This window comes from Ciona intestinalis, unplaced genomic scaffold, assembly GCF_000224145.3.
Source record: "Ciona intestinalis unplaced genomic scaffold, KH HT001118.1, whole genome shotgun sequence".
Taxonomy (NCBI): Eukaryota; Metazoa; Chordata; class Ascidiacea; order Phlebobranchia; family Cionidae; genus Ciona; species Ciona intestinalis.
This window is the reverse complement of record NW_004191439.1, coordinates 1-27,486: the sequence shown is the minus strand read 5'-3', so window position 1 is coordinate 27,486 and position 27,486 is coordinate 1. Positions and strand designations below refer to the sequence as shown.

The window sequence follows — 27,486 nt, the reverse complement described above, 5'->3', positions numbered from 1 at the left end:
ACGTATCGTTTTAAGGTGCATGTTGGCGACGCTATAATTTCAGTGTTACGTAGCGATATAACACATTCAAAGCTGGATGGGTAAAAAAATCCATAAATATGTTTTTTTTATGACGAATATTAATAATCTTTAAATTTTATTTTAGAATCGGTACCGCTGAGGTCTAGTTAGTAAGACTACAGTGCCCAAATTTAATGTTAGTATCACGCGTAGAAGGTATTAAAAGTTGCCGCTATAATTTTTGTACTGTAGAATCACCTTGGTTCACCAGCAGCCAGCACAGTAAATTATAAGTAAAGTGTGCCTATATTAAACCAGCATACACTTTTTCAAGGCTACAAATAAAATACCAAATCAGTTCTGATGACTTTAAATCATCAACTAAAGTTTTAATGTGTAAACATTTTGTCTGGAACGTTTTCAATGGAGGGTCGTATTAAATTTGGACCGGGTGGTCATTGTATTTGTTCCAAGTAGCGTCTCGGCGCATGCACAATAGCGCCCGGTACAAATATACTAATCGGAACGAATATATTACGACACGGTTCAAATATATCAGTCAGAACGAAGTGCGTAATTAATACAAGGAGTGCAGGTAAGATTTGCTACAATATTTAAGTCAAGAATATATATTAACTTTAATTGCAAATACTTACCTGTTTGCATTTGAAGTTTAGTTTGTTTAAATCACTGACAAAAATTTAACCAAATTGACGTTGACGTCACACGTAAGGAAATTCTGTGACGAAAAGTACGGTTCATGTCCGTGACGTCACTCTCGCGCCAGATCTACCCACGTGACCTCAAGTAAACATCTCGCGCGAAAATTAAGAAGTTTACGGTCCTTGGAAATTTAATAGGCGTGATGTTTGTTGGTTCTGCAGCGGCTAATCTAGGCAACCACACTGTATCCAGTTCAGTGTTGTAACATGTAGAACAGACAAAAGTGCATTGTGGAAGTAATTGCGAATATATTAAATGTTTGTTTAAAGCTGTTTGTCAGGTGGTTTCGGTGTTATGGACAGAGCAGCGAGCAAGGTTATATAAATCCGAGACCGAATTGTTATGACTGAAAATGTTTTGCATTGTTAATTTAGGTTGCAAAATTTAGTTTATTTTTTATAGTTGTATTTTGTTGCACTGTCAGTAAATCAATTATAAATATGTTTGTGAAATTCTTTATAAAAAATATGACATTTTCTCTATAATGTACTTTAATTTCAGGAATCTGGTGTACCATGGATGAAAGAGGTGATATATCACGCAATAGCATTTCCCTGAATGAGTGCCCTGGAATAGCTGAGAACAGAGATGATGAAATACAAAGCATTTACATTTCACCATCCATTAGAGATATTCATAGTTATCGATGCTCAAAATCCACTGCTGCTCAAAAAAACTATGGTAGAAAACATCCTTGCGTATCACTCAACTGTGTGTGGGCCGTTAGCACAATGTTTTTAATAATTATTGTGTTCTGTGTTGGGGTTATAAAATATATTCAACTCTCTGAAGAAATGGAACAAATGAAAAAAGATTTTGTGGTAAACTTTGGGCGTGTTAATATGTGCCTGTTTATTTATTTTACTTATTAATTTCTTAGATTCGTCAAACTGTGTAGAATTTATTTTCATTTAGTAAAATGTTTGGTTTCAAAGCACCGTAGTTTCTCTTCATTAAAAGTTAACTTGAAAATGACCAAAAACTGTTGCTGTGTTTTGTGTTAATAGTATTATCGTGTCATAGTATGAACCTAATATGCTTGATACCAAACCCCAATACCTATAAAACCAATGTAATAATCATTATCCTACATATGTATTAATTAAAACATAACAATAATGATGGTTAGTACAGCTTGTAAATAGGAAAGACTACAAAAATCTGTTTATAATTTTGCTTCTACTATCAACGCTAACGATCTCGTCAGATCTTGGTGGGAATGAATTCCATCAAATACTGATGCAAAAACACCAAATAAAAAACCTACCCTATATTATATATTATTATATAACATTTTGTTATTAAAATTTGTGTGTTAATATGACTCTAAATATAGAATAAACTAATTGTAGTTGTTACATCATTCGTTTATTACTTTTAGTCTTTGCAATTGGAATTGGACACAGTACGCAACCCTGATGCATTAGAAATGGGTGATCATTCAAAACTTGTTGGTGACAAGACACCAGGGGTATGTGTGTTGTGTGTCGTGTGTGCGTAATGTAATTGAGTAGTTGATTCGAACGTATGTCATTACACAGTTGGAACCAAGTAAAGAAAACAGAAAAGTCTGAACGGTTACCATTGTAGATTGATTTTGACAATCCTGCTATGGTGGATAATAACTTTTATTAAATTCCTTCAGGCATCTGTACCTAATGGAAATTCTGATGTATTTGTAACACCTAGAGAAAGACGCGGTGTAACAGTTTCACCACGTAACAACCGTGCGGATTTGACACATAATTCAGGTAAGATTGTTTCAACCTGATGGAAGTTTACTACATGTGTACCAACATTTTGAGATTTAATATATATATTCGTTAAATTAAATAGGTTTCAGCTTAAAAAAAGTTTAAAAACTGTAGGTAATATTCAGTGTGAAAGGACCATTACAATATAGATTTGTTAGAATAGAAAATATCTTATCAACCAACAATTGAGTGAATCAGGTTTATTCCTATAAATGATCAAATATATTTCTGTTTGACAAAGAGAATCTTTTTTTAATAGGTTTGCATGGTATTGCTGGCAGGGATGGGCGAGATGGAAGAGATGGTGCCAGAGGTCAACAGGGTCCACCTGGCCCACTAGGCCCTCCTGGCCCAAGTGGTGCTTCAGTGCGTGGTCCATCGGGCCCCAGAGGACCACCGGGTTTTATTGGACCTGAAGGAAGACCCGGACCTCCTGGTTTACCTGGAAAAGATGTAAGACAAAAAATCGATTGTAACAAATTAAACCAAATGATTTCTTCACAAAAGAAACATATTGCTGTAATGTTTTCTTGTCAACTCCATTTTCACAATCCTTATTGATTCATGACTTTAATAATGTCACCACCCATTCATGAAACTGACATATTTGTGAAAATGACAAATGTCTATCTATTGTTATATCTTTGAATAGTATTTGCATGTGGTCCAATAGATAGCGACGTATTTGATTTAAAGATGTAAGATTTACACACCAGTACTTGCTTTGTATTGTTCAGCACTGGTAATTTCTATTTCTATATATGTCAAAAAATGTCTTCAAATAATTTGTAATAGGATTTACCCTGTAGGCAAACTTAAGTCTGAATACAAGGTTGCTAGGTTGGTCTTTGTAAACATATTCGTCAGTCGTTAAGTTTGTTTGCGGTTTCTTTAGTTTGCTGACGTCCAACAAAATTTCTTTTCAGCTCACTTCCTCAGTTTTGCATTTAGAAGGAGATCGATCGCCATCTGTACTTAGTGGAAGTGGTAAGTTGATTCTCTGTTTTATGAAAAATGGTTTAAATTAACTATCACACGCACCGCAAGTTAATTTAACAGAAAAAGTTGAGAATTACTATAATAGTAATTTTACAACTACCAAAAACACAATTACCCTGAGATTTTTCAGATGGAGTTCTTAACCATTGGATTAAAAGTCAATGGAGTTCAGATGTTACATTCCGTTATTTTCAACATAATGGATCCATCCAAGTTCAATCACCTGGTACTTACTACATTTATAGTCAGGTAATTTGTATTTTTAAGGTAATGAAATTTTGCATTTCTCCTGTATTTTCTGGGCAAACAAAACCCATTCAAAAATATATTTTTGGCTTGTTTCAAAAATTTTAGTATTTGTTTTAATATATATATATATAGTAAAGTGGGGTAATAAAAAGCAATGGGGTAGTTGGAGTAAGAAAGGACCCCTTACAAACAGCTTTTATTGGTAAAAAGGACATTTATTTGGCTTATTTTATATCCTAACTGTCATTCTAGGTGGTGATTATTTTTTCTGTAAAACCCGAATTACTAATTCAAACAAAAAATTGACAAAAAAAACGACCCCCGGAACCTCCCCCCTGGCTGCGCCACTGAACGAGACAATCCTTAAATGACAGATGCGAAAAAACAAACATTTACCCTGTTTTTAAGCACCAGCGGGTTAAATAATAAACGTGTGAGTCCCTATTATGACGTAAATAATCAACGTGTGAATTCCTACTATGACGTAACAAACAGTCTGCCTGTCTGAAGTAAATCCTGCGTAAATAATGACTTTATCACGTGTAGCATACATTAATGTTTCTACCGCGGGCAAATGCAAATGGTGAATTAAAACTTAGGGTTGATTTACACACATTAATACGAGAACATGCGCAATGCGTGACTGTAAAAGATCAGGGCTGGTTTAAAACCGTATTTCCACTTGGCAACTTAAACGAACCTGGAGATACCGTTACATTGAGTGTGCACTGGTGTGGTTAAATGAAACACCAAAACGACTAAATCAAAGAAGGCCGGAGTAGTTGTCCCGAAGAATGTTTTAACAAAACATACAAGGCATATTATACCGCCGAGTTCAATGATTAAAAACTTCAAATTTTAAAGATATAATATTTGTCCTCTAAATCTAATAGTACATCCGTGCACGTCACAGTTTCTACTTCATTAAGTGATTTTGTTGCTGACCCAGACTTTGGCGATACCTGCAGTTTTTTTAGTGACGCTGAGTAAAATTTTAGTGACGCTGTACTTACCGTCGCGACAGGCATTTCGTGTCGCGTAAGGTTGGACATATGTAGATTTTGGCAACAGTGGGGAACTTGAGAATAGTTGCGCCGAATCTCGGTTTCGCGACGCAGATACGCCGTTAAATTTAACGGTTATTGCTGCGACAAGAAAATGTCCATAACTTAAAAAACGGCTCAATCGCAGCTCTGCTTGGAGAGAGCAAATTCACACTAGTCTCGTTATCTTTTAGTAGCTTAACTTTTTTCATTTTTGATATTTTCCACCATCACGTTCACGTTATAGCAACAGCATAAGGCTCGGCGCTTGACCCAGTTTTTCAGCCAAGCGTCAAAAAAAAAGAGACGCTCAGGCACGAGCTTTTGAGTTCGTGCTCTGCTCGGCACATTCTTATTTAATTTTGCAACTTATAAAGCTTCATTTTTAGTCTAATAAATGTTATTTGTGGGTAAACCTATATTTAAAAAACAGTAGTTAAGTGAAAATATGCATGTGATTTTTATTCAATAGTTTTTGTAAAAAAAACACAACAAGACTATTGAATGCTGTGTTACAACTTACAAGTTAACAACAAATCAATTCCTGTTTTATTTCAGTTACTCACAGTTGATTCTTCAACTGATATTCTGAGCCATGAAGTGAAAATCAATGGAAATACTTTTCTGCGATGTGAGCGTATATCCCAACGTAGCACATGCTTTACTTCGGGTAATATTATGTTAAATATCTGACAAACTTTTGGTATATTCATAATTGTGATCCTCCAAATAGAAAAAGAACATGGGTGTTATGATCATTTAATAATTTCAAATTAAAATTTATAAAAAAAGTATGCATTATTGTTAGGCATATGTTTTGTAAGTATTAAGTAATATTATAACAATCAGACACCGAGAATACCTAACTTTAAATTTTGTATTCTTACACAAATATCTGAAACAAAAAGTGTATTACAGGTTGGTCTTTATTCATTTCAAACTTATTTGCCAAACACCATACACTTCTATCTTCGTTTGAGTATTCTGATTTAATTATTGGTCATATTAAGTTTTATTGCTTTTAAATGCAAACATTGTAGGTAATATAAGTTAAGTGTTTGTGTTATGGTTGCCAATATGGCTTAATTACTTTATCATTAAACTCTTCATCACTCACACACACACACTGTAAATATTTGTTGGATAATATTGTGGGAACTAATTACTCTGAACATTTTGCATGCCCAGTTCCAACTGTTATTACAACACATATGGCTTTTACACAAATGTTTAAAGTTACATGTTTGACCAATAATAGCCTTTTATAGGGATGCACATGACAGAATGTCTAGGAATTCTAGGATATCCTAGAATACTTTATTTCTAATTTAGAATTTTAATCTAGAATTTCAAATCTTTTTTATTTATAAAGAAAAATAATTTTACCCACATAAATCAGTTTATTGACCCTTCAGTAGTAGCCTTGTTTGATCATGAGCTATGAAATGATAAAAAATTGTACGTTTGGGTAGTTTTTTTGTTGTGATAATCGTTTGCCAATTTTTTCCCATTTGACATTTTCGCACCATATGTTACGCATTAACATCACAGATCCTGTCTTTTCCTGCGGGAACAGAGAGCTTCAATCTCCGCATAACGATGGTGCAAAAACCGCTAACCCGAAAAATATAACAACCATTAAATATACGTCGGAAAAGTTTTTTTTAATCCTTACAAATAAAAGAATATATTTTTTCAAATTTATTATTTTTGTAAAATTGTTAATGAACTTTATGTGATGATGTCACTGAACAGAATACCGAATGCTATAATTAGATTTGAACACGAAGGATTCAAGTCTTACGGGTTGAAAATTCTGTAATGTGCATCTCTAACTAATCATAGTTTTATTTATTTAAACAAAGTGTAACACAAACCGAAAATTGATATATGTTTAATGTTTGTGAATTTGATGTTTATTTATATCTATTATTATCGCTATCTGGACAAAACTTAATTTGTTCAAGAATTAAGTTAATCCGGATTCTTTTTTCTTTAACAAATTGAAATTCAATTATTTCCAGTCGTTGCTAAATTATTTACTTTGTTTTCTGTTTTATCATAAATTTTAAATATGATCTGTTTAGTGCTTATTGTTAAATTAAGGAATATTGTAAACCGATATATATATATATTATATTGTTATAAACATTGTTTGCAAGAATTATATTATACCAATATATTATAATTAAATATGTTTTTTTTATTACCAGGTGTTCGAAGAATGAATAAATATGACAATGTGTATTTGTCCACTAAGTATCCACAAACAACAGTTGATATGACACCGGATGTTTCGTTCTTTGGAATGGTTCAGTGGTCATCACACGATGAGCTGTGATTGGGTAAAACATCAGTGAACCCTACCAGTGATGGACACAAATATTTTCTACTGACTGTATTGTATTTTAAACACACTGCGGAAAATACCCAAGAGTTTATAACTCAAACTGTGCTTTTCTAACATCGTTTTTATAAAATGTGAGATTTTTTACAGTTTTATATTCTGCAGTTTTTGTTGGGCTTTAGGTTTAACTTCCATTGAGATAGAGAACGCTGGTAGTTTATCTCATTATCTGTAGAAATTCAAATAACCAAGGACAGTATTGTTACTACCCTCACACAGATAAATGTATTATATTTTATCTTCATAGTTCCTTATATGCTTGGACGAACGTACTATTAGATTGAGCGTTGCAGTCATACTTTTGTAATATTTTAGCCACTGTGACTTAAAAAAGTCAGCCAAATCATTTTTACTGCCGCTGTGTCAATTGACCAACAATCATTTAAATTAACTCTGTATCGTTTTACTGTTGATTTTTATAATCTATCTCTACTGCCAAAACATGTGAAATTAATTTTAAAAAATTGCTATAACTGCCATGTATCTGTTTTATTTAGATATTTTAAATTTCCATGTGTTTAAATTAACCTGCTTCTTCTGAACTCACTACCCCCTAAAATTAATTTGTTAGTTTATTCAATATTCCTTTTTTTGTATTTCTGAAATACTGTTATAACCAAACACTAAACAAAGAAATCAATTGCTGTTTATTGTTTTAATTGTGCCTTGTTACAACATCATTTAATTATCGTTTGTTCCATAACTTTGTACAAATTAAAATGTTTAGATCATCATTGTGACGATCGTAATTTCCGTGGCACAGAGGTTGCATTTGTGTCATTGGTCAAAACGCGGCTATTGATCCCCTTACAGGTTTTTGTCGGCCATACATACCTCAGTAGGAGCCACAATGGTTACTACATAGCATAAAGGTTATTATGGATTTAAGGTTAGTCACTGCTACTATTAGGGCATATGTGTCACTGGGCAAAACAATTGCCCCAACACCAAAGTTCTACACTACCGATCCAAATTGTCAGCCATACACAAAATAAACAACTACTCTGTGAACTCTCGTTGTCTGTCATGAACATGTTATGTCTGTCACAGACACATTCTGTTCACATGCAATTGTGTGGTAACTTCAGATTGTTAGTTTTATGGCCAACTTCCAATATCTATTATTAATCCCCCTTCACCTAATATGAAACCTATTTAGATCAAAACAAATTGTCAGTTTTATTTCTCATGCAGCTCAATAAAATCAATTTTAAAATCACAATATTCAAGAAAGGCATTAATGACAAAGAGAATAATATTTATCTTTTGTGTATAGATGAAAGAACGTATTATATTTATGTAAAAATTATGTCGAAAACAGGTCAGAATATATGTGTAATAGTTGCAGATGCAGCGGGTAAAATCAGTGAAGATTTAACATAAAGAAGAATTCATTAAAAGCAGTGTAAAGTACGGGTGACAGTGAGAATAAAATATTAAGAAATAGCTTCATATGATGATGACCGGGACCTGTTGATGTTTGCATGTGCAAGCAAATGTTCAGGTATTTGTGCTCCAATTCTGTAAATAATCATTTACAACGTTATTCTGTGGTGCTGGTTTACAACATTAGAACCGTAACACAGCAATCAACCGCTTTTTTGTTGGAATTGGCATAGTATATTCCCACCGAAAAAAAGCTAACTAAAAATCTTGCAGTGTCATGTTACTCCCATTGTTTCAAGATGACATTACAAGAGCACGAAAATATTGAAACCAATCAAGAGAATTAATAAATTAAAATATAAAGCTCTAAACTTGAGGTTCATGAATAGAGACTTCACTGAAGGTTAATACAAATAATTTCACAAACCTTGAATAATATCGGTTTCGAATTCCAAATGCAGTCATTGGTCGAACAAATGCTGGGTGAGTGCCTTGTGTTTCAATGGAACTCTCAGCACTGAATTTTTTAATTATTATGTGTGAATAAATTAACGATTAAATGTTTTGATTGGGTAAATGCTAAAATGAAATCATGCAAAAGAAAAAGGCCATATACTAAAACGTGGTTAATCACATCTAATTAATCATATTGGAGCTGAAAGGTAGGGGTTGCAAACCTACTTTAAAATTTAATACTTTAATGAATTGGCAAACATTACAGACAACAATCAGAAAATTTTATACAGGGTCATCGCTGCTATTACTGCCAAAGCTGTAGTTTTAAGGCAAACATGCATTTTACAACAGGTGTTCACAAAAATGTTGACAACTTCACTTACATTCGGTTTTATTTAAAAGAGGAAGGAATTATTTATCAATATAACCTTTGAAATGGCCATCATCTCATGGATTTTAGTAAACTTGGTTTGAAAACCAAGATATATTTTTAAGAATAAGGGTCGTATTTCGTCCCAAACATCAAAGTAATAAATCGTTTTTGGTGAGTTTTTTTAAGATTTCAGCGCAAACTGTGACAATCTTTTTGTTGTCACCAGTGGTGAAAACACTCACCACTCACCGATGGTGACTCACCACTCACCGGTTGAAAACAACCCTTTTAGTTAAATAGTAAACTAACCCGGAAATCAACTTTGCAAGGATTTTTTATGCATGTTTTGCTTAAAATTACAAATTACACATAAATACAAATTTTTGGTAAGTGCATTTAAAATTTGATGACGTTATAAAACACTATTAGGCACCACACCATTAATTCCTTTCTACGTAAATTTTTGAAATATTTTCTGCTACAGACATCTACATTTTTGAAAAGAAATATTGAATGTTCTGCATTTTAATATTTTCTGAACAATTTTTGTTTAAAACACAAAATTTTCCGCATACGCCGTAAGAGCATAATGAATATATTGTGTTTCCGTTTAATAATAAAGTACATGGCACTTACTTTTCAACCTCATCTGCTACTTGAGGTTCTCTTGCTTTTGCCGATAAATTCAACCCACTACCCCTTCCTAGATCCACAAGGTAGAGCAACAGAGCAGCCATGAGTGCAACTGCAAATTTGTAAAATAAATTGTGTATACACTTTTAACAGAATATAATCAAAAGACTGGTTTTTAATTTATTCATAACTAAATACCAAAAAAAGAATTTATATTGTATGTTACTTACCACAGATACAAGCACAATAGAATATTTCAAGCACAAAATAACCAGAACTGTCCAGGATTGAGCCAGATGCAAGTGAAATAATGGCAAGCCCGAGGTTTTGTATTGACTGCATGCTGCAACAGAAATTTTTTTATTCCGATTACTGAAAATTTTTAAACTACTGAATTTATGGCTTAAAGAAGGTTTCTCAAATCATCGTGTATTCAAATTGTATTTAATTTTGACGTTGTCAATACACTGTGTTTTAAAATACATTGCATATTTTCTAAGGATATTAGATAGAAATTTAGAAACCATTGGGAAGCATTTTAGGTTGATACAGGGTAATCTAGAATAGTCATTGTAAAGAGACAGGCAATGGGCAATATCATTTAAATGTCTATGGTAAATTTTGGTTGGAGTTTTGACTTTTGTTAAATATATGCTATGATACCAACCAGCAAATGTTGAAGAGAGTTACTACTTTACTTGTAAAACAAGGTTAAACAATGCAGGGAAACATTAAATTGGATGTGGGGGTAGCCAATGGTTTAAATTGTTAAACAAACTATAAGTGAAAGCAAACATGTAACGTTGGTGTTTACAATTTGTATGGAAGTGATCAATGGTGTATGTGTGGGTAAACAGATTAGAAAAACCAAGTACCAAAATTGATTGTAAATGTGCATTGTCATTATAGCTGACCTTTTTTTATATGAGATAAACATTTATTGCAGTGCCTGTCTCCAGCCTACACAACGTCATAAATATGTTTGATTTACACAAGTATATATCAGACACAATAACATCGGGTGACATACACGCTGTGCTTTGTTTGCACTATATTTTAATGCATCTAAAATATAAAAAAGCCTTAAAATATTTTACTTACAATCCATATGCAGTGGCAAGCTGATGTTGAGGTACAAGGAAAGCCACCATCGGCCATAACGCACAAGCAAGAAGTGAGTATGACACCCCCATAATACTCTGTGAACAATCTTGTTTAGGAATGTATGTTCACAAAAATGTAAACTACTATAAAATATGGGTATTCATATCTTTCACATTATCTATGTCTAACATTTGGTTTGGTGTACAGATGGTTGAACAACGACATTGGTCTGTTTTTATACACAAACACCTAAACACCCGGTACTGACTCAACTTACCATAGCTACCCATGGGTTTAGAAATGTAAAGGCAAGTAATCCATGACTGGCAAGTGTGGAGAGTACAGCTATTATCACCCAGAATACATTATAACCCAATCTATCAACTAGGAATCCAAGCACAGGGGAGCAAGGTGCTGATAGAATATACACTATGCTGTAAAAATTACAACATTGTTTTCGTTAAATGGGTAAACCAATGAAAAGTTGAAACTTGCCCACACATATATATATATATATAGAGAGAGAGAGACAGATGCTTGAATGATTTTTAATAACTTCATTATTAACAGAATTATTAACTTCAAATAGAATTTTAAGTTTAGACATTCCTATTTTTATGGAAATTTGCTGACATTACAAAAATTATGGCTAACAAAATGAAATTTCAATGTTCTAAAAATTTAAACAGGCTTGAAACAAAAGCTGCTAAAAGCCAAGAAAAATAACGTAGCATCTGGAGTTAGAATTACACACATATTAATACCAACTAAAAAAACAAAAATATTTTTCTATGTTCAACATCAAACAGAACATAATTACTAAATGTGAAGAATAAAAATTCATTTGCGATAATTGTGTAAGATCAACCATTCACCTGTTAACAGCGCTCGCACTTGAAGGACTGAAGCCAAATTTCTCTTCAAAAAATACTCTGAAAAAAACAAACAAATTAAATTAGTGTCATCATCTTCAATTGGTCGAACTGAGTGGTCACTATTGAATTGTTCAAATTATCAGTCAGACATGAAAAAGTGAAAAACTCCCTAAAAAATTACACCCACAAAGTGGTACTCGTAAGCTGGCACGAGTTCACCTCCATATAATATATGTATCAGGGTAGTAGAAAAAATCGACTGGCTGTTGCCCAAATTGCAGGCCATGAGGCGCCCAAAATGGCCGGCTGTAGTGACGTAATAAGCATTATGACATCATATGTTTAGAGTAGCGCCTTGCGCGAGGACATGCAACTAATGCCGACAAGTTGTTCAGTGCAAGAATAAACAATATAACATTAATTGGCTTGCCTTAGCAGATTGTTTATTACACCATAGTAGAGATTGACACAGGGATTTTCCGCCACATAATACCAATTGACGAGTTGATTATTTGCATCATAATAGTAATTGACGCGTTCATTGTTACCCATGCAAAAGTAAACTAAATGCTTGGTCAGTAAAGATAAAAGCCGCTGTGTTTTATTGAACGTTACACTCGGATAGGCGTATTTAGACATAATTACACTAACTTACCAACTGTTTCCTCCCAATCAAAACAGTTTAATGTTGTTTACTGCAGAAACACGTTTGCCGATCGCAATGGGTGTTCCACGAGTACAACATTCTGTACTTTCAAAGTTTTAAATATGCATTTTTTATGACTGTAAATACATGTTGAAAAGGGTCTTTAAACTTTCGTATTGTATTTGCATTTAAAAACCCAACGATCTGACGCGCATAAACATGTCACTTTTAATAAGCGAGTGGACGAGATATAGTAGATAAGGATTGCAATGTCGTGCGTACTCTGACCTTCCCTGGTCCCATGTCTCAGTATACTTAGGAGTTACGACCCAAAGGCATCGCCCGGAATAGTTCAGTTTGGTAATAAAATAATTCAAAGATTTTACGTTGTTTTTCGAGTCGCATAAGTAAAATCGATTTAAAGGTTATTATCGGTCAAGTTTACAGACACGCGATTCGTTTTACATAATGAGTGGAAACCTGAAGTAACGACTTTTAATTTTCATCTCTTATCCTAACTAAATAATAATATGAAATATGCAAATGTAAAAAAATTCATTTAAATTTATTGAATTAATTTTAAACATAAAAATGCGCGCGCCTATTTACGGCCCTGTGTGTCTAAGAATGCAAAATACAAAAGCAACGACGGTGCGAAAACGGTTAATGCTAAACACGCACCAACCTGTAGAACTATTTTTACAATTATTATTTTTATAAAATTGTTAATATTAGGGGTGTGTTATATTGTATTAATATGTATTGACCAATGCCGTATATTGATGTCATTAAACAGGATGCTGTAATTAAATCCAATATTAAAAGGTTACAATCTCATGGAAAAAAAGTTTTAGGTTATTCTAGAACACTAATTATTAGGGATGTGCTGAAGTTGTAAAAGCTCGGGTTCGCCGACCGCCGAGCTTCAATGAAAAGCTAGGCACGAGCCCGAGCACCAAGGAGAAAAGCGTGGCTAGTCAAAATAATACAGAATACGTGGTGTGCGGTTAAAGGGACGTCTCGTTTCGTAATTCCCAATGTTGCAAAATGTAAAATTCATATAATAAATATTTAATTAAAAAATTATTAATGTTGCAGCAGTTTTTAATTATTTTATTAGAAAAAATGGCTGCAATTCGATACGGGTTTGCTGACGTTGCGAATCACACTTTTTTCGTTTTTAATCTTTATTGCTCTGGCGAGCAACATTATAGCAAAAGGCTGAGCGCTCGGCCCAGTTTTCAGCCGAGCGCTGAATGTTTTTGAGTTCGGGCTCGGCTCGGCACTATTTCTACTAATTATTCTCTGGTGTGCATCCCTACGCTACAAGTATCATTTATTCATTTTTAAAGTGATATTCGGCCAAATAATACAAATGTCTTACTTGCCAAGTCCAATAAAAGGAAATATTGCAACATAATATCCAACACACACAAGGAACACCATCCACAGTTGGAAGCAAAAGTGGCGAACATCAGTAAACTTCACAACTTCATCTGAAGCATTCTTTTTTCTTTCTACAATTCTTTCTGCTCGTTTATCGAGATAAGCTAACATAAGAGCACATCCAAGTGAAAACACACAAGTTATGGCAGCTGTGGAATGATGGAAAAGTTAATTTTTTGTTGGATGAATACATTCTGTTAAGTCATTAGGCAGAGATGGTAATTCAATATATAAGAATAATTTATATGTGTATGCGCACAAACTAGAGCACGACCGATTATCTGTTTGCCGTTATATCGGTCGCATTTTCGGTAATTTACCGATTATCGGCAAGGGCATAAAATGGCCGATATTATCGTCGCTAAGTAACCAGACGTCCAGCAGCGAGCGTACGTAAGAATTAATGCAGAGCGGTAACTCGTTCATAAAACGTAAACTCAATCGTATACCTAATTCAACTCGTTCGTAACAATCTAACATATTGAACTAGGTCAAAGCGTCTGATCACGCGTCCACCGCATGTCATGTTTGTCAGGCGCGTGTAACGTCGAGGTTACTTTAGGTCACTTACGCGACTTTTTTGAGCGTCAACATGATACACGAATAAAATGTATTTGCTGATAAAAATAATGTTTGCTTAATGGAGGGGAGGTAAAATTTATTTAAAAACAATTATAAATTACCTAATTAATTAATTACAAGTTCACTAATTAATAATAATTAAGCCTGTAGTTTGATTTTATCAGCTATATCGGATTTTCATTTAGTTGCCCTGTAAGTTTCTGGGGTAATGAAATACCGATTCTGGTATTAACCTAGTACATTAAGCACATGGCAAATAAAAACAATTTGTCATAACACTATGGTAGAGGTCAACTTTAAAAACTCAAGCTTAAAAATTTAACACCTGGTAAAAAAAGACTGGGTTGTATTGCTGACGCTGTCGTGTAAAAGCACAAGTGACAACATGAGAAACCAACCTCCGTCATAACCAATAAGTTAAGCATTTAAAATGGGGCGGGGACAGGCGGTCGGCGCAAATGCGTAACGAATGCCGAAATATTTTAAACAACAAATATTTAAGTTTTTTTCGTACGCACTTTGTTCCGCAATGAATCCAGTGTGAATCCCTACCATTTTGTAATAAACATGCTGCTTAGTTGAGGAAAACATTGTAAATATAAAGCAGTTATATTTCTACAACATATTTGGGTTGTTTATTACAATCTGTTATCTTAGTTAATGGGAAAATTACATTTATTTTACACGCAGCTATGGGAAAGGCAGTGCAAAGTTTGTGTTGCGAATTTCCGCTGAAAAAAATATTAAAGGGACATACCAACGAAAAATCTGTGTATTGATAGATATGCTCAAATGTGATTTAACGCTACCACCGAAGTTTTAAAATACAAAACAGATTTTGAAAAAAATGAGTTTTAAAACAGCAAATTTGACCGCTGAAGTAAAAAAAAAATGGTCATGGCGCAATGCATGGGACTTCCCATAAGAAAAAAAATTACTCAAGTTCGATCGTTATAAAGTAGCATAATGATAAAGAGAGCAAGAAGTTCAAAAGGTATCTCTTATTTATTATTACATAGCTGAACATGGTTGACAAGGTACACCAGTCAAAGCTTTTCCTTTTTTCTAAAATTGATGAATATCATTCTTTTTAATTGGCGTTTTGTGTAATAAATTTGAGTGGTTGGAGTATTATTGAGCACATATGGAACGCGCATTTTGTTTTGCTTGCCAACATTTCAGCACTGAAACAGGGAGGTCGGATGCAGCATTTACCAAAATCGGATTTTTGTCTCAAAAGCGCTGCAAAAAAATCCCACAACAATGTTTTTGCTTGCGTTAGATGGAACGAGCCCACAACAATGTTTTTGCTTGCGTCAGATGGAATGATTATATAAATTAAATAATAAACCAACCAACAACATACAAACTCAAGAATTTTCATTATTCAACCATGCTACTGAAATTTTATTGATTTTTTCTGCACACAGTAGATTGCTTATCGAGGCCATGATAAAAGGGCTGAGTCATTAAACCAGGGTATTTGGAGAAGAACTTACTCTGAAAACAAACCCAAAATTAAAGGAACTACATGAATACCATGACAGCAAAAGAAAGTAATTTGCATTGGCTGAAACAAGTTTGAGCAAAACTATTGCACGATACTAATCAAGCTGATCCCGGAAAAGTAATAAATATGAAGGTGTATCCGAAACTTAATAAAAGTCATGAAAACTTGGCAAACAGTTGTAACAATATCTTTGCTTGAATTCTAGACTTTATGTGCTTTGAGCCGTATGCGCTCCTCCTGCTCCCTCAAATTCCCCACCAAGCTAATTACTTTTTTGGTCTCCAACGCAGTGATGTAGGACGTCTAAGGTTTAAGTGTAAAGCAAGTACGTGCTGTGTTTTGTTAAGAGTCGAACGTTCCTTGTGTTTTATGCTGCTTTTAGATTACTATACGATTGTATCTGAACACGGGTGATTTACAAACCTGGAGACTACAGAAGTGTAACAAATTGGGGATCCTGCCAGGACCAGTGGATTAACAGTTTTAGACAGACTTTACGATTATTTTGTTTAACATGCCTTCATGTCAAGCCTGCCCGAGGAAACCAAAATGAAGGATCCCAAGTCTCTCTCTGCACAAATGCACGTACGAGGTCTTAAGCAATGAGGGTTGCCTGTTCTGCCTCACGGTGTCGAAGCACCCAGCAACAATTGTTCCAACGAACACAAGCAACCGGTGAAGCAAATAAAAGTTTCTTTACCGCAATTCGACAACAAGCTGAAATGTCACGCAGCCGGCAAAGTAAATAAATTCTGGATTCTCACGCCGGCGCCTTCTGCCCCCTGAGTTTAAAAAAATCACCATTGCCGGCGGCATCAAAAATAGGCACTTTTTACACGACTGTGTCATTATATGTATATATATCCACAATTGTTTTGCAGGCATTTTATATCAGGAATCAGGATAGATACGAATGTTAACATAATTGATATGTGAAACTGTTAAATGTTTACCTCAAATTACTTAAACCACTGTTTACCTCAAATTACTAAAACTAACCAATAAAAAGTGAAATTCCAAGTGTTCTATCGGATTTAATTCCTTTCTTCACCCAACCATAGACAGGTCCCATGATGTTCATGTTCACCGTACTTCCCTGTGATTTAAATGAGTAAACCCTTTGGGGACAAAGAATGCAAAAGTACATTCTGAAACGGGGGTGATAAACATGTTCAAAAGTTCACATTCAATTGGAAACAACAAAAAATTGGTGGCATCATCAAAAAATTTAAATAAAGGCTTGTAAAACTTTTTCCACAACAAAATGTGAATAAATAAATTTACATACTTGGCGATACCTAAGTTTGCTCCAATAAAAAGTGATCATTTGTTCATTAATAATATTTACTGACACTTGAAACAGTCTTGTTATAATTTTGTTGTAAAATAACATTCTATCTTACTTAAATCACTTACAATCCTTGCCATGCTGAGTTGCAATCCAAACACAAGATTAAGTTCTTTTTCTTTGAACCACAACACTGCATATGTATTTTGTGCAACTGCTAAAGATTCTCCTCCAATGCCAAAGATAAAACGACCCATATCCATCAACCACATTAATTCCAATGTAGCACCTATCAGCATTAATACAATGTGTTATTACCACAGCAATAAAAAAAGAGTAGAACCCATAATTGCCCAAAATCGTGATGCATGTTTTTTCTATTCACGTGATTGCCAAGTCCGTCCAAGATTGGCTTTGTCACCAAGATAGGCGCACAGTGGTTTTAGAAAGATTTAGCTGTATTTTTTAATACAACACCAACTATTCAAGTTTATTAGGCCAGTTTTGTTTTTTGGTAGGTTAATTACAGTTTAGCGCTTGTTTAGGAAATTTAATTATTGAATAAATTTAATACACAAAAAAAAGCTTGTGTATTAAAACGATTGCCTAGATTTAGGCAACCAAAAAATACAGTTTTATTATGCAAATACATTTTGGATGCAGTGAATACTTTAAATGTGTAATTAACATGGAAATTAATATTGAATATTCTTCAGATAAAGCCATAGAAATGCAAATATTAATAATAACCCACTGAATATTATATATAGTTATACCTAATGCAAATATTAGTTGTCCACCAAGAACAAACAAACTGAATATGATGCTACCCATACGAACACCAAGTATACGATCGAGTAAAAATCCCCCGAAGAAACAAAGAATTACATTTGGCCATGAATACCTAAACAAAAATATAAGAAAATTAGTATTCTCAAATTCCAGCATTTAATTAGGTAAAATACACATTTCAGTAATTAAAGGGACATACTAGATGATATTGTGAATTTCTATTATGTCGTAATCAACTATCAGGTTCAAACAATCGCTATTATGATGCAATGAATCTCTACTATTTTGTAATAAACAGGCTGTTTGAAAACTTCATATATAAATATAAACAGTACTGCAACTGTTTTAGGCGGCCTATTTCAGCATTATTACGTTCTGGAAAATTTCTAATTTCGACAGAATGGCGAAAGACGCAAACGACATAGCTATTGTGACCATAGGCGCCGAACTTTCTAAATTGCAGGGTAGGCGCAATAAATATGACGTCATAATTATGCCGTAACATTGCATTACCAGTGTATCGCACGTTACGGTTGGAATATTTACGTTATCTTCTGCTGTATAGTGGTGGTTTTACATAGGCCTATTTAGTAAATCAAATTTCCTATGTTTATGATTGGGCTAAAACACTCCCTTCAGAAATTGTTTGCATAATTTCGTTACGTGGCGGCGGGTAGCGCTATAAGAAAAAAGACGCACGTCAAAGTAAGGATTCCGTGACTTAAAATCAACTACAATACGACTGCTTTTAATATATGTAACTGATTGCGCAAGTTGTTTCAATCGTTATCTATATTATCGTATCTACATGCTGACGAAAATATCACTCGTCTCCCGAGCCGGACTGCAAGGACGGTAAATCGGCAAAGTGACAAAATTTACAAACGGGCATAAATTAATTTAATATTTCATTGGGTATTTTGACACCGGCAAGCAGCCTAGACGAGAAATTGGGTAATTCGCGATCGTAGACAATTAATTTGTCACGAAGCGCCAGGGTTACAAGGAAAGATTACCCGCTATTATGACCAAAATAAAAGCTGAAATCTAGAGTGGCAAAATAGGTCTAGCCAGTGGCCACCAAGCTTTATCTGAACAGAAATTTATTCACATGCTTGTTGCGTTCACGTGCGAAAGAATTATTCATTGTAGATGAGACAATACTTTACCTAATGGCAAACGTGAAAAAGCAAACATTCAACCTGTTTTTTTATCACCTGCAGGCTAAAAAAAAATGAAAGTGTGAATTCCTATTATGACGCAAATAATCAACGTGTGATATGCTATTATGTCGTAATCAATTGCCAGGTCAAACAATCGATATTATGATGCAATGTATCCACGTGTGAATCCCTACTGTTTCGTAACGAATATGCTGCTTGACTGGGAAAATATTGTAAATGAAATAATAAGCAGCGCATTACATAGGCGTCGATTTTTTAGGGAAATTCATATTTTTTGGGGTGGCAAAACATTTTAAAATGGCTGCGAAAAACGCGTTGTAAACAAAGAGAAAACATTCGCCCTTCGCGTGTGTGCATGCACGTGCCTGTGCGCGGACGTGTTATCAATAGTTTAAGATAAATAATTTTATTACAGATAAATATTTATTGTAGTGTTTTTCAAGCAGGGTTTTAGAAAAAAACCCTTATCAGTGATAACGTCACCGCCCGAATCGTCGAAAAGCGTTAATATATTTTTAACAGAAAAAAATTCTACTTTCTTACGTCCGGCCAACAATATACTTTTTGGTTTCTTAGTTCAGTAATTATTGACGGTATAACGTGCGGCGTGTGCTCTATTTTAAACGCATCGGTTACCCTGCGAGAACACCGCGAATAGCTAAAATGACAAAACCTTTTCGTGCAAACATTAAAAATATGCATTTTCCCAACACCCGCTTTATTACATTGAACACAAATCGTGTCACATGGAACCTTTACATTTATTTAAACGACGTATCTAAATCGGTAGAAACAAATGAAAAGTTTTACGTACGTTCATCATGGATTATAAATGTAAGGATGACTACTACCCTACGTCATAATAGTTTTGACAAATTATTAAAATTTTTGAAAACAATTGTGGTTTATGTGCTTCTATAGTTCGTATAACTGTGTTATTACCGATATAAATTTAAGCCAGCAACCAATATTAGTGACAACTTGAAATGCTAATAAACCGCGATTATGTGAATTTTAATTGGTGTAAATATGAGAGCGAGGAGCGACGCTATCAGTGAATTGGAACCAGCGCGAATTGCAGCATGATAATAGCAGTGCTGACGTAAAGCAATCGCTTCGCAGATGTGCCAAAAAGTTTTCAATACTTTTTAATTGCACTTGATGAAAGCGCCGATGCTAAAGATACTGTACAGCTTGCCATATTTGTGAGAAGCATTGATTGTAACTTCGATATCTTGGAGGAATTTGCACAATTGATGCCCCTTAAGGGCACTACAACCGGAGCAGATATTCTCGATGCGCTTTTGCTTTGTATGGCAAATTTAATCTTCTGTCGAAGTTGGTATCTGTAGCGAAGCTAGAGATTGTAATTTTTCTGTAAAGCAAGAACATGGATGCTTCAAACTTCCATGATCCGGAGTTGCTTTCAAAGCTTGCTTTTTTTAGTGGACGTTACAACTCACCTAAACAAGCTTAACAAGCAGTTGCAAGGACGTGATCAATTAGTTAATGGTATGTATGAAAATATCATTAGCTTCGAAAATAAACTACGGCTTTGGAAATCCCACCTTGAAAAAAACAATTTTGCCCACTTTCCCACTCCGAGCAAAAATATACCTTCAGATACTTCAGATAGCATTGCAGTGATTAAAGAACTTCGATCCTAATTCGGTTTGCCGACATTCGTTCCTACAACTGCGATTTCAATCTGTATACAACAACTTTCAATATCGATGTGGATGCCATACCCGAGAAAGTTCTAATGGAATTGATCGAAATGCAAAGCAGCGAACTTTTAATCAATGTTTCACAAGCACAGTATGCGAATTTCACGAGGGCTCGAAGCTAAAGACATTTTCTCAGTTTTAAAAAACATTTTCTCTTTTTTAAAAGAGAAACTTGAAAGAGTAGGACCTAACGTGTTTAACCTGTCCTGGAATACACTTGGAATTATGATGTCCTAGTAAAAGTTATCGGCGATAAAACATGTTAATTCAATATAGGCTTTGCCTGTCAATCCATACGTTCAATGTCCTATTACTTCTACAAGTAGCTAAAACTTGTTGTAAAATATGTAGCAAGCACCAATGTCTGCAGCTGGCCGTTAAATTGGTAACTAAATCAATTAGCAACTGGTTGCTGACGTACTTTTATACGAGTCTCCAGGGCTGCATTTATAAAAAATCCCCTAACAGAATAATCACCCATAAAGTAAACATACATGGTAACTCGCAAGCTGGCATGAGTTGTTAAACCCGTGTGATAACGACTATCTTTTTCTAACCATGCGAGGATAAAGTAAGTTACATTCATTCATTCAATATACAAAGTAGGCCAGCATTGTCTGCACACCCGGGGTGTTGGGTAATGGGTCAATTATGGCCTAAATCCTAGGGCCCATGGCGTGCCACGCTGCGGGACCTCACCCACATAGAATAGAATATCGTCTGCACCATATGTAACTTTATAACGATAGGCGTCGATTTTTTAAAAATCTTTGTCAAATTTGGGGTGCACCAATTTTCATACGTCATTTGGCTTCGTGCACAGCATTCCTATTTCTATCGGCCGTGAATTAGCAACATAAACTTGGTGGTGCGTTCTTCTTAGTTGTGTCGCGTGTAAAATAAATAAATTTAGCCCTTAAGCAGGCGGTAATAAGCAACCTAAATCTGTTCCAGAAGTAGCACCGCTGTTTATTCACGATGAACTTGTATAATGAAATAGTTTCCTTCTATTTCAAAATAGTGCACGCGTATACTCACGACCTGGAATATAACATTTTCTAATTTTCTCTAATGTACACACCTACACAGAGACTTAAAAACAAATTAAAATTTTTTCTGCATTTAAAAAAACTAAAACAGGGGTGTGTGTCGCTTTATCCACATGCTAAGCTAATACAATGGTTAATATTGGGAACTAACTTAATATCATAAGGAATCGTAACTCATGAGGAACACCATTAGTTATGGTTATAGACTGGGGTGCAAAATGACGCCTTTGCACTTCTGCTATGTAAATCATGCACCCTTAAATCGACGCCTATGATCAGAACTTTTGTTTAACATTAATTTGTTAAAATAAGCCGATAAAGCCTCAAAAAATTGTTATTTATAAAATTTACAAAATGAGTAAAAAAGTCAAATAACTTACCAAGCATAAAGCTGCATAAAAGTTGCTTCATTCAAATTAAGATCACTGATAATTTCGTTATGCAATGCTGCAGGATTGTCATAGCAGAAATAGCTACCTGGTATAAATGTTATTGTTCGGTTATACAACAAATTAATAAACACAGCAAAATAAACTAATCACTGAAAGTACATTTACATGAATACACTGTACTTGAAGGTAAATGATTTTAACTCTTGATAGTTTGTATGGTTTCAGATAATATTACAAAGGTGTCCATTCCTTTACTATACCTTGTTGTGACAATGTCTTAACATCATTACCTTGTCAGTGTAATATCACTCAATGTATTAGTGGGCTGGAGTTTATTTATATTTTCATGTTAACCGTTAACGTATATGTAATTTACCTATTCCAAACAGTATATGATTACAAATCCGTCATTTATGAGAGGCAAGAGACATTGGCAGTTGTTAAGTAACATATCTAGCTATGTTGTAATACATTCATCTGACTCCTGGTATTTGATTGCTCCATAGAGATTGTAACTTGTATTACATGACCAATATAAACCAGTAGGAAATGTGTATTTGGGAATTACTTATTACAGATTATAAACACCAACATTCTTAATTGGGAGCATAAGCGTCCACTATTTAGAGAAAAAAAGTGAGTGTTTTTTACTAATTTGGGCGCCCCACAGTGCACAATTCTGGCGACAGGCCAGCCAGTCAGTTTTTCTACTATTCACTCTACTATTGGCACCACTAAATTCCTGGTAATTTTAAAAGAGAAAATTCTTAGTTGGTAAAAAAGTGAATGTTGCCTTAAACTGTGTTTGGTGATTGCAGATTTTAGTTTTACACTTCTTTAAACTGGCTTCTGCTAATAATTTGTATGCTGGCTAAACACAGTTTGAGAAGTGTAGTATATGACAATGTGCCGTACTTGTACCAGATAAGCTGTTTTTGCATGGGTTAAACTTTATTTTATCTGCAAAGTTTAGTACTGACAGTTTTGTGTGTGCTTAAATTGACGCGGAAACAAGCTTTAATCAGAAAAAAAAAAAAAAACTAAAACATGATTCATATGTAACTTTTTTACTCACCAAAACTTAAAAAACACATCAAAGCTAAAACAATAAGACGATGTAAAAGTCCTTGGGGGTCTCCAATGTCTCCACAAAAACTGGTTTTCTTTCCATCTTCTACAGAAATAGCTGAGGCATTAAGTAAACTCTGTTGTTCATTATCCATTATATTTTAGTTCCTATTTACAGAAAGAGGGAAATAAATGAAATTATTCAGTTTTGAAAAAATAGAAATGGCAATGTATTTAAATGTTATCTATCCCATGCTACCACAAGGTACAAAAAGGAAGTTTAAACATCACGAAACATGATCATTTTATGGTTGTACTTGTATATTTGGTAACCCCATGTATAATAGTTTATACCATTATAACAAGTTTCAACTTGGTGACACTGACATAATTTTTGCGTGTTTTTGACTCCAAATTGCTGGACTTGTATTTAAACATGCTTGGTTGGACAGTGTGGAATAATTAAGCATTGAACATTTTGAAGGGTTTTGTTTGACGTCTATTTGAGAGCGTTTAAAATACAGTGGTACATAAGTTATGTTACCATCAGAATAGCAAATGGTAAGACATGCTCCTGTACTGCAGTTTGGTTTAAATGCAATTAATTGTGGCAAGCAACCATTTCGTCCTTCTATGTATCCTTTTAGAGTAATGGAGAAGACAGGATTAGATGATGTAGCAAATAAAGCAATTCGAGCACTCCTAAAATCATGTTTATCAAACATTACAGCTAAACGAGAGCCAGACTCATCCCAAATCATAGAGTGAATAACATTTGATTGATCCCCTTGTTCATCGGAGCTAAGATCTATAACCACAGTTGCATGTTTCGAGCCATCAACAGTTAGTTGATCAGAACTTTTTGAGTTGCCAAATGTCAAAGAATATATTCTTGGATCAGATAACAGTGAAAACAAGAGTATTCTGCCATCATAGTTCCAGCATGCAGCTTGCAATCTGCCAGAAAGTTGTGACCAACGTTCATTTGACCACATTGAAGTTTCAAAAACTCTAAATGATGATGATGGAGTTGATGCAAGAACTTTTTCTCCATCAGGTGAAAACAGGAGTCTGGTAACTCCTGCACATCTGCTAATATGCTGGATAACTTGTGGTTTCTTTAAACCAACATTCCAAACCAAGATTGCTGAACTGAGGACACATGAGGTGAACAACTGATCGTAACCATGTGGGTTCCAAGCCACAGACGATACAGGAGAGTGGTTCCTGAATGAGAGAACTTGAACTGAGCCAGAATACGGGCGGGATGACAATGAGCATGGATCAATGGTCCAAATTAGTACAGCTGTTTGAGCAGCTACAGCTAAAAGAGAAGCTGCAAAGGGTTTCCATTGAACATCAGATACATTGCGTTGAAGCTTATGCTTAAGAGTTGGAACTAAATCATTATTGTGGTAGTAAACCTTTACTGTGTCATCTTTTAAAGCAAGAGCAAACTTATTTGCTTTACAGTGCCATGATATAAAACGAATGGGGCTATCAATCCAATCATTATTTTGTGAAATTGATGCGATTAAACTAGTCTCATCCGATAAGTTTAAATGAGGAAACATAGGCAGTTGCATGCCACCAACCCATCTTAAAGCAGAAAGCAAATTCTGACAAACTGATCTAAAAAGCATTGGCAATGCCTCCGAAGATGCCGAGCTGTTAATTTCATTTAAGGCTCCATAAATACCATGGCCATTATAAGCAGTTTGTAAGCGACACTTTAATGTTTGTGAATGTTCCAGAAATGCTAACTGAGCGGTTTCGTTTTTTCCCAGGGACTTTTTGAGGCTATCCACAGTAATCTTGGCATCGGGATAATAAAAAGAATCCGTTTCATCAAAGTTTCGAAAAGACATATTGCTTTCATTTGGGTTTATTAACTCCCCATTTAGCTCGCACAATGTAATATTATTAAAAGAAGACATACTTGCTGCCATCGTTTAACAATACAATATAAGCTCGTACGTTACGTATATTTTCTAACAATTGGTGATTAAAGTTTGAGTACTAATTACTTGCAGCAATCTCTGACAGTATTTTCTGCCGTTATGAGATGGTACATTTACGTCCCTATACAGTAATCCTCTATGTTACAACATATAATTTGGCTAGATTTAAAGAGAGTTCAACACCCTTTCTGATGATACAAATCTTGTTCATAACACTAAAAGCGCGGTGCAAGTGCAAAATACTCCCCTTTGCTTTAAAAAAAACAAGAGATCAAAGATCTAATGCGTAAGCACGATTAAAACGTATTAGCATAGTATTAATTAATCCTTTTACCACAGCCGTCGACTGGGCTCTATCAAAAAACAAACCCGAAGTAACCAACAAAGCGGTTTTCAGTTGCCATTGGTGGCTGTGGAGCAGTAGGTCGACTGCACTTATACATGTATTATAACTCATTGTTAAATATTACTATTTTACTGGCTGTCTAGCGTCATCGTCAGACTGGCTTATATATTGCCTTTCTTCTGTGTGTTGTGCGAACGCCGTCTCTCTGGTCTACGTTATTTGTATAGGGTCTTGCATGGTTCTGTTAACAACGCGGTCTTGCATGGTTATGTTAACATCGCGGTTTTAGTGTAACTGTTTAGATTTAGTTATTATGTGTTCAGCTATTAACATTGTTTTGTTTGTTAGCTACTGAACATAACTGTTTTTTATCTCTCGGTCTCTCTATTTTTGGCTCTATAACTGGCTCTTTGGCATACTGGCTGACTTGGCTCTACTTTGGTTATTGTTGGACTGACTATCGTTTATGATTTGCGTTATCGTCAATTCATCTGTATACGTTCATCCAGTGGAGAGCATTAATTAACTTATAGACATCACTCGCTTATTCCTTATACGGCTAAAACTGCTGCCGCGTTCGAGCTAAACCCTAGCTCCTACACTCATGAAGACACAACTTCCGCACCCTTGTAATTCTATACTAGTTATTAACCTTGTCGTGGCTTCAAAACGCTCGTTTTCATTTGGACAAACAGTAATTACGCAGTAATTAGGTAATGTTAGAAGTTAATTGAGCACGTTATTGAGTACGTTAGTGATCATACAGATCCTTTTTCGTCGAACAGTTGTTCTTGCTGTTATTGTTTTTTTTTGAGTTTTTTTTCGCATTTATCTTAATTTTTATTTTAGCATTTTTTTAACCTCTTGCTTGAAATCAAATCATAATATATATTTATAATTTTTGGACTACGTTTTTAGAATTAAAACCGCATGATTAGCAATTAATTACCGACTTTACTGTTTGATCAAAAGCGCTGAATTAAAAATTTACCCCTTAAACTTTAATTAAAATAATTTCAATGTATAAAATATTTTGAACTAAGCACAATTTTATAAACCATACTGCATGTTACGGCGGTCTTGAAAAGGGCGCGGCCCTGCACCCAAACCCCGTAACATGGCTTCTATTTAAATCGGAAAAAGTTTATATGAAAATACATTATAACTCTTGACTGCTTGAAGTTCATTATACGTTGGTGGGGGACTGAACAGTACTGACGAGTGAATGAATGAATGTAACTTACTTTATCCTCGCGTGGCCGGAAAACGACAGTCGTTATAACATGGGTGTGCACCTCGCGCCAGATTACGAGTTACCAAGTATGTTACTTTGTGGGTAATTATTTTTTTGGATTTTTTTTTCATTTTTATCTATGGCTCATAATTTGTACAACCCATTAGTGACCACTGGGTTGGAGCAATTGTCGTTAAGTGTCTTGCTCAAGGACACATACGCCTACAATGGTAGCAGCGACTAGCCTTGACCCATACCT

At 34.6% G+C, this 27,486-nt stretch overlaps 3 protein-coding genes across 4 annotated transcripts; 1 reads left to right on the top strand and 2 right to left on the bottom strand.

Annotated features, from left to right (window-relative positions):
- Positions 1–486: 486 nt before the first annotated feature.
- On the top strand, positions 487–7,909 carry LOC100185063 (ectodysplasin-A). Its single transcript, XM_018817084.2, has 9 exons — positions 487–595; positions 1,225–1,544; positions 2,105–2,194; positions 2,369–2,474; positions 2,737–2,930; positions 3,404–3,464; positions 3,607–3,725; positions 5,327–5,438; positions 6,982–7,909. Exons 2-9 carry the CDS (start codon positions 1,239–1,241, stop codon positions 7,107–7,109), a joined length of 1,116 nt encoding a protein of 371 aa, XP_018672629.1. The 5' UTR covers positions 487–595; positions 1,225–1,238; the 3' UTR covers positions 7,110–7,909.
- A 420-nt stretch (positions 7,910–8,329) lies between these two features.
- On the bottom strand, positions 8,330–23,863 carry LOC100177213 (major facilitator superfamily domain-containing protein 1). 2 transcript variants are annotated; one of them, XM_002129310.5, is made up of 13 exons: positions 23,694–23,863; positions 22,607–22,703; positions 18,251–18,378; positions 17,603–17,763; positions 17,186–17,282; positions 14,033–14,243; positions 12,003–12,059; positions 11,405–11,561; positions 11,125–11,222; positions 10,254–10,366; positions 10,027–10,135; positions 8,989–9,078; positions 8,330–8,696 (listed from the first exon to the last, which is right to left on the bottom strand). In XM_002129310.5, the coding sequence occupies exons 1-13, from the start codon at positions 23,839–23,841 to the stop codon at positions 8,612–8,614; spliced, it is 1,551 nt and encodes a 516-aa protein (XP_002129346.1). In that variant the 5' UTR covers positions 23,842–23,863; the 3' UTR covers positions 8,330–8,611. The 2 variants fall into 2 exon arrangements, with proteins under 2 accessions (XP_002129346.1, XP_026695890.1); XM_026840089.1 differs by lacking the exons at positions 22,607–22,703; positions 23,694–23,863 and adding an exon at positions 21,019–21,173.
- Positions 23,855–26,063, bottom strand: LOC100187448 (aladin). The gene has a single exon (XM_002129474.4). It carries the CDS (start codon positions 25,633–25,635, stop codon positions 24,055–24,057), a length of 1,581 nt encoding a protein of 526 aa, XP_002129510.1. The 5' UTR covers positions 25,636–26,063; the 3' UTR covers positions 23,855–24,054.
- Between the last annotated feature and the right edge of the window lie 1,423 nt (positions 26,064–27,486).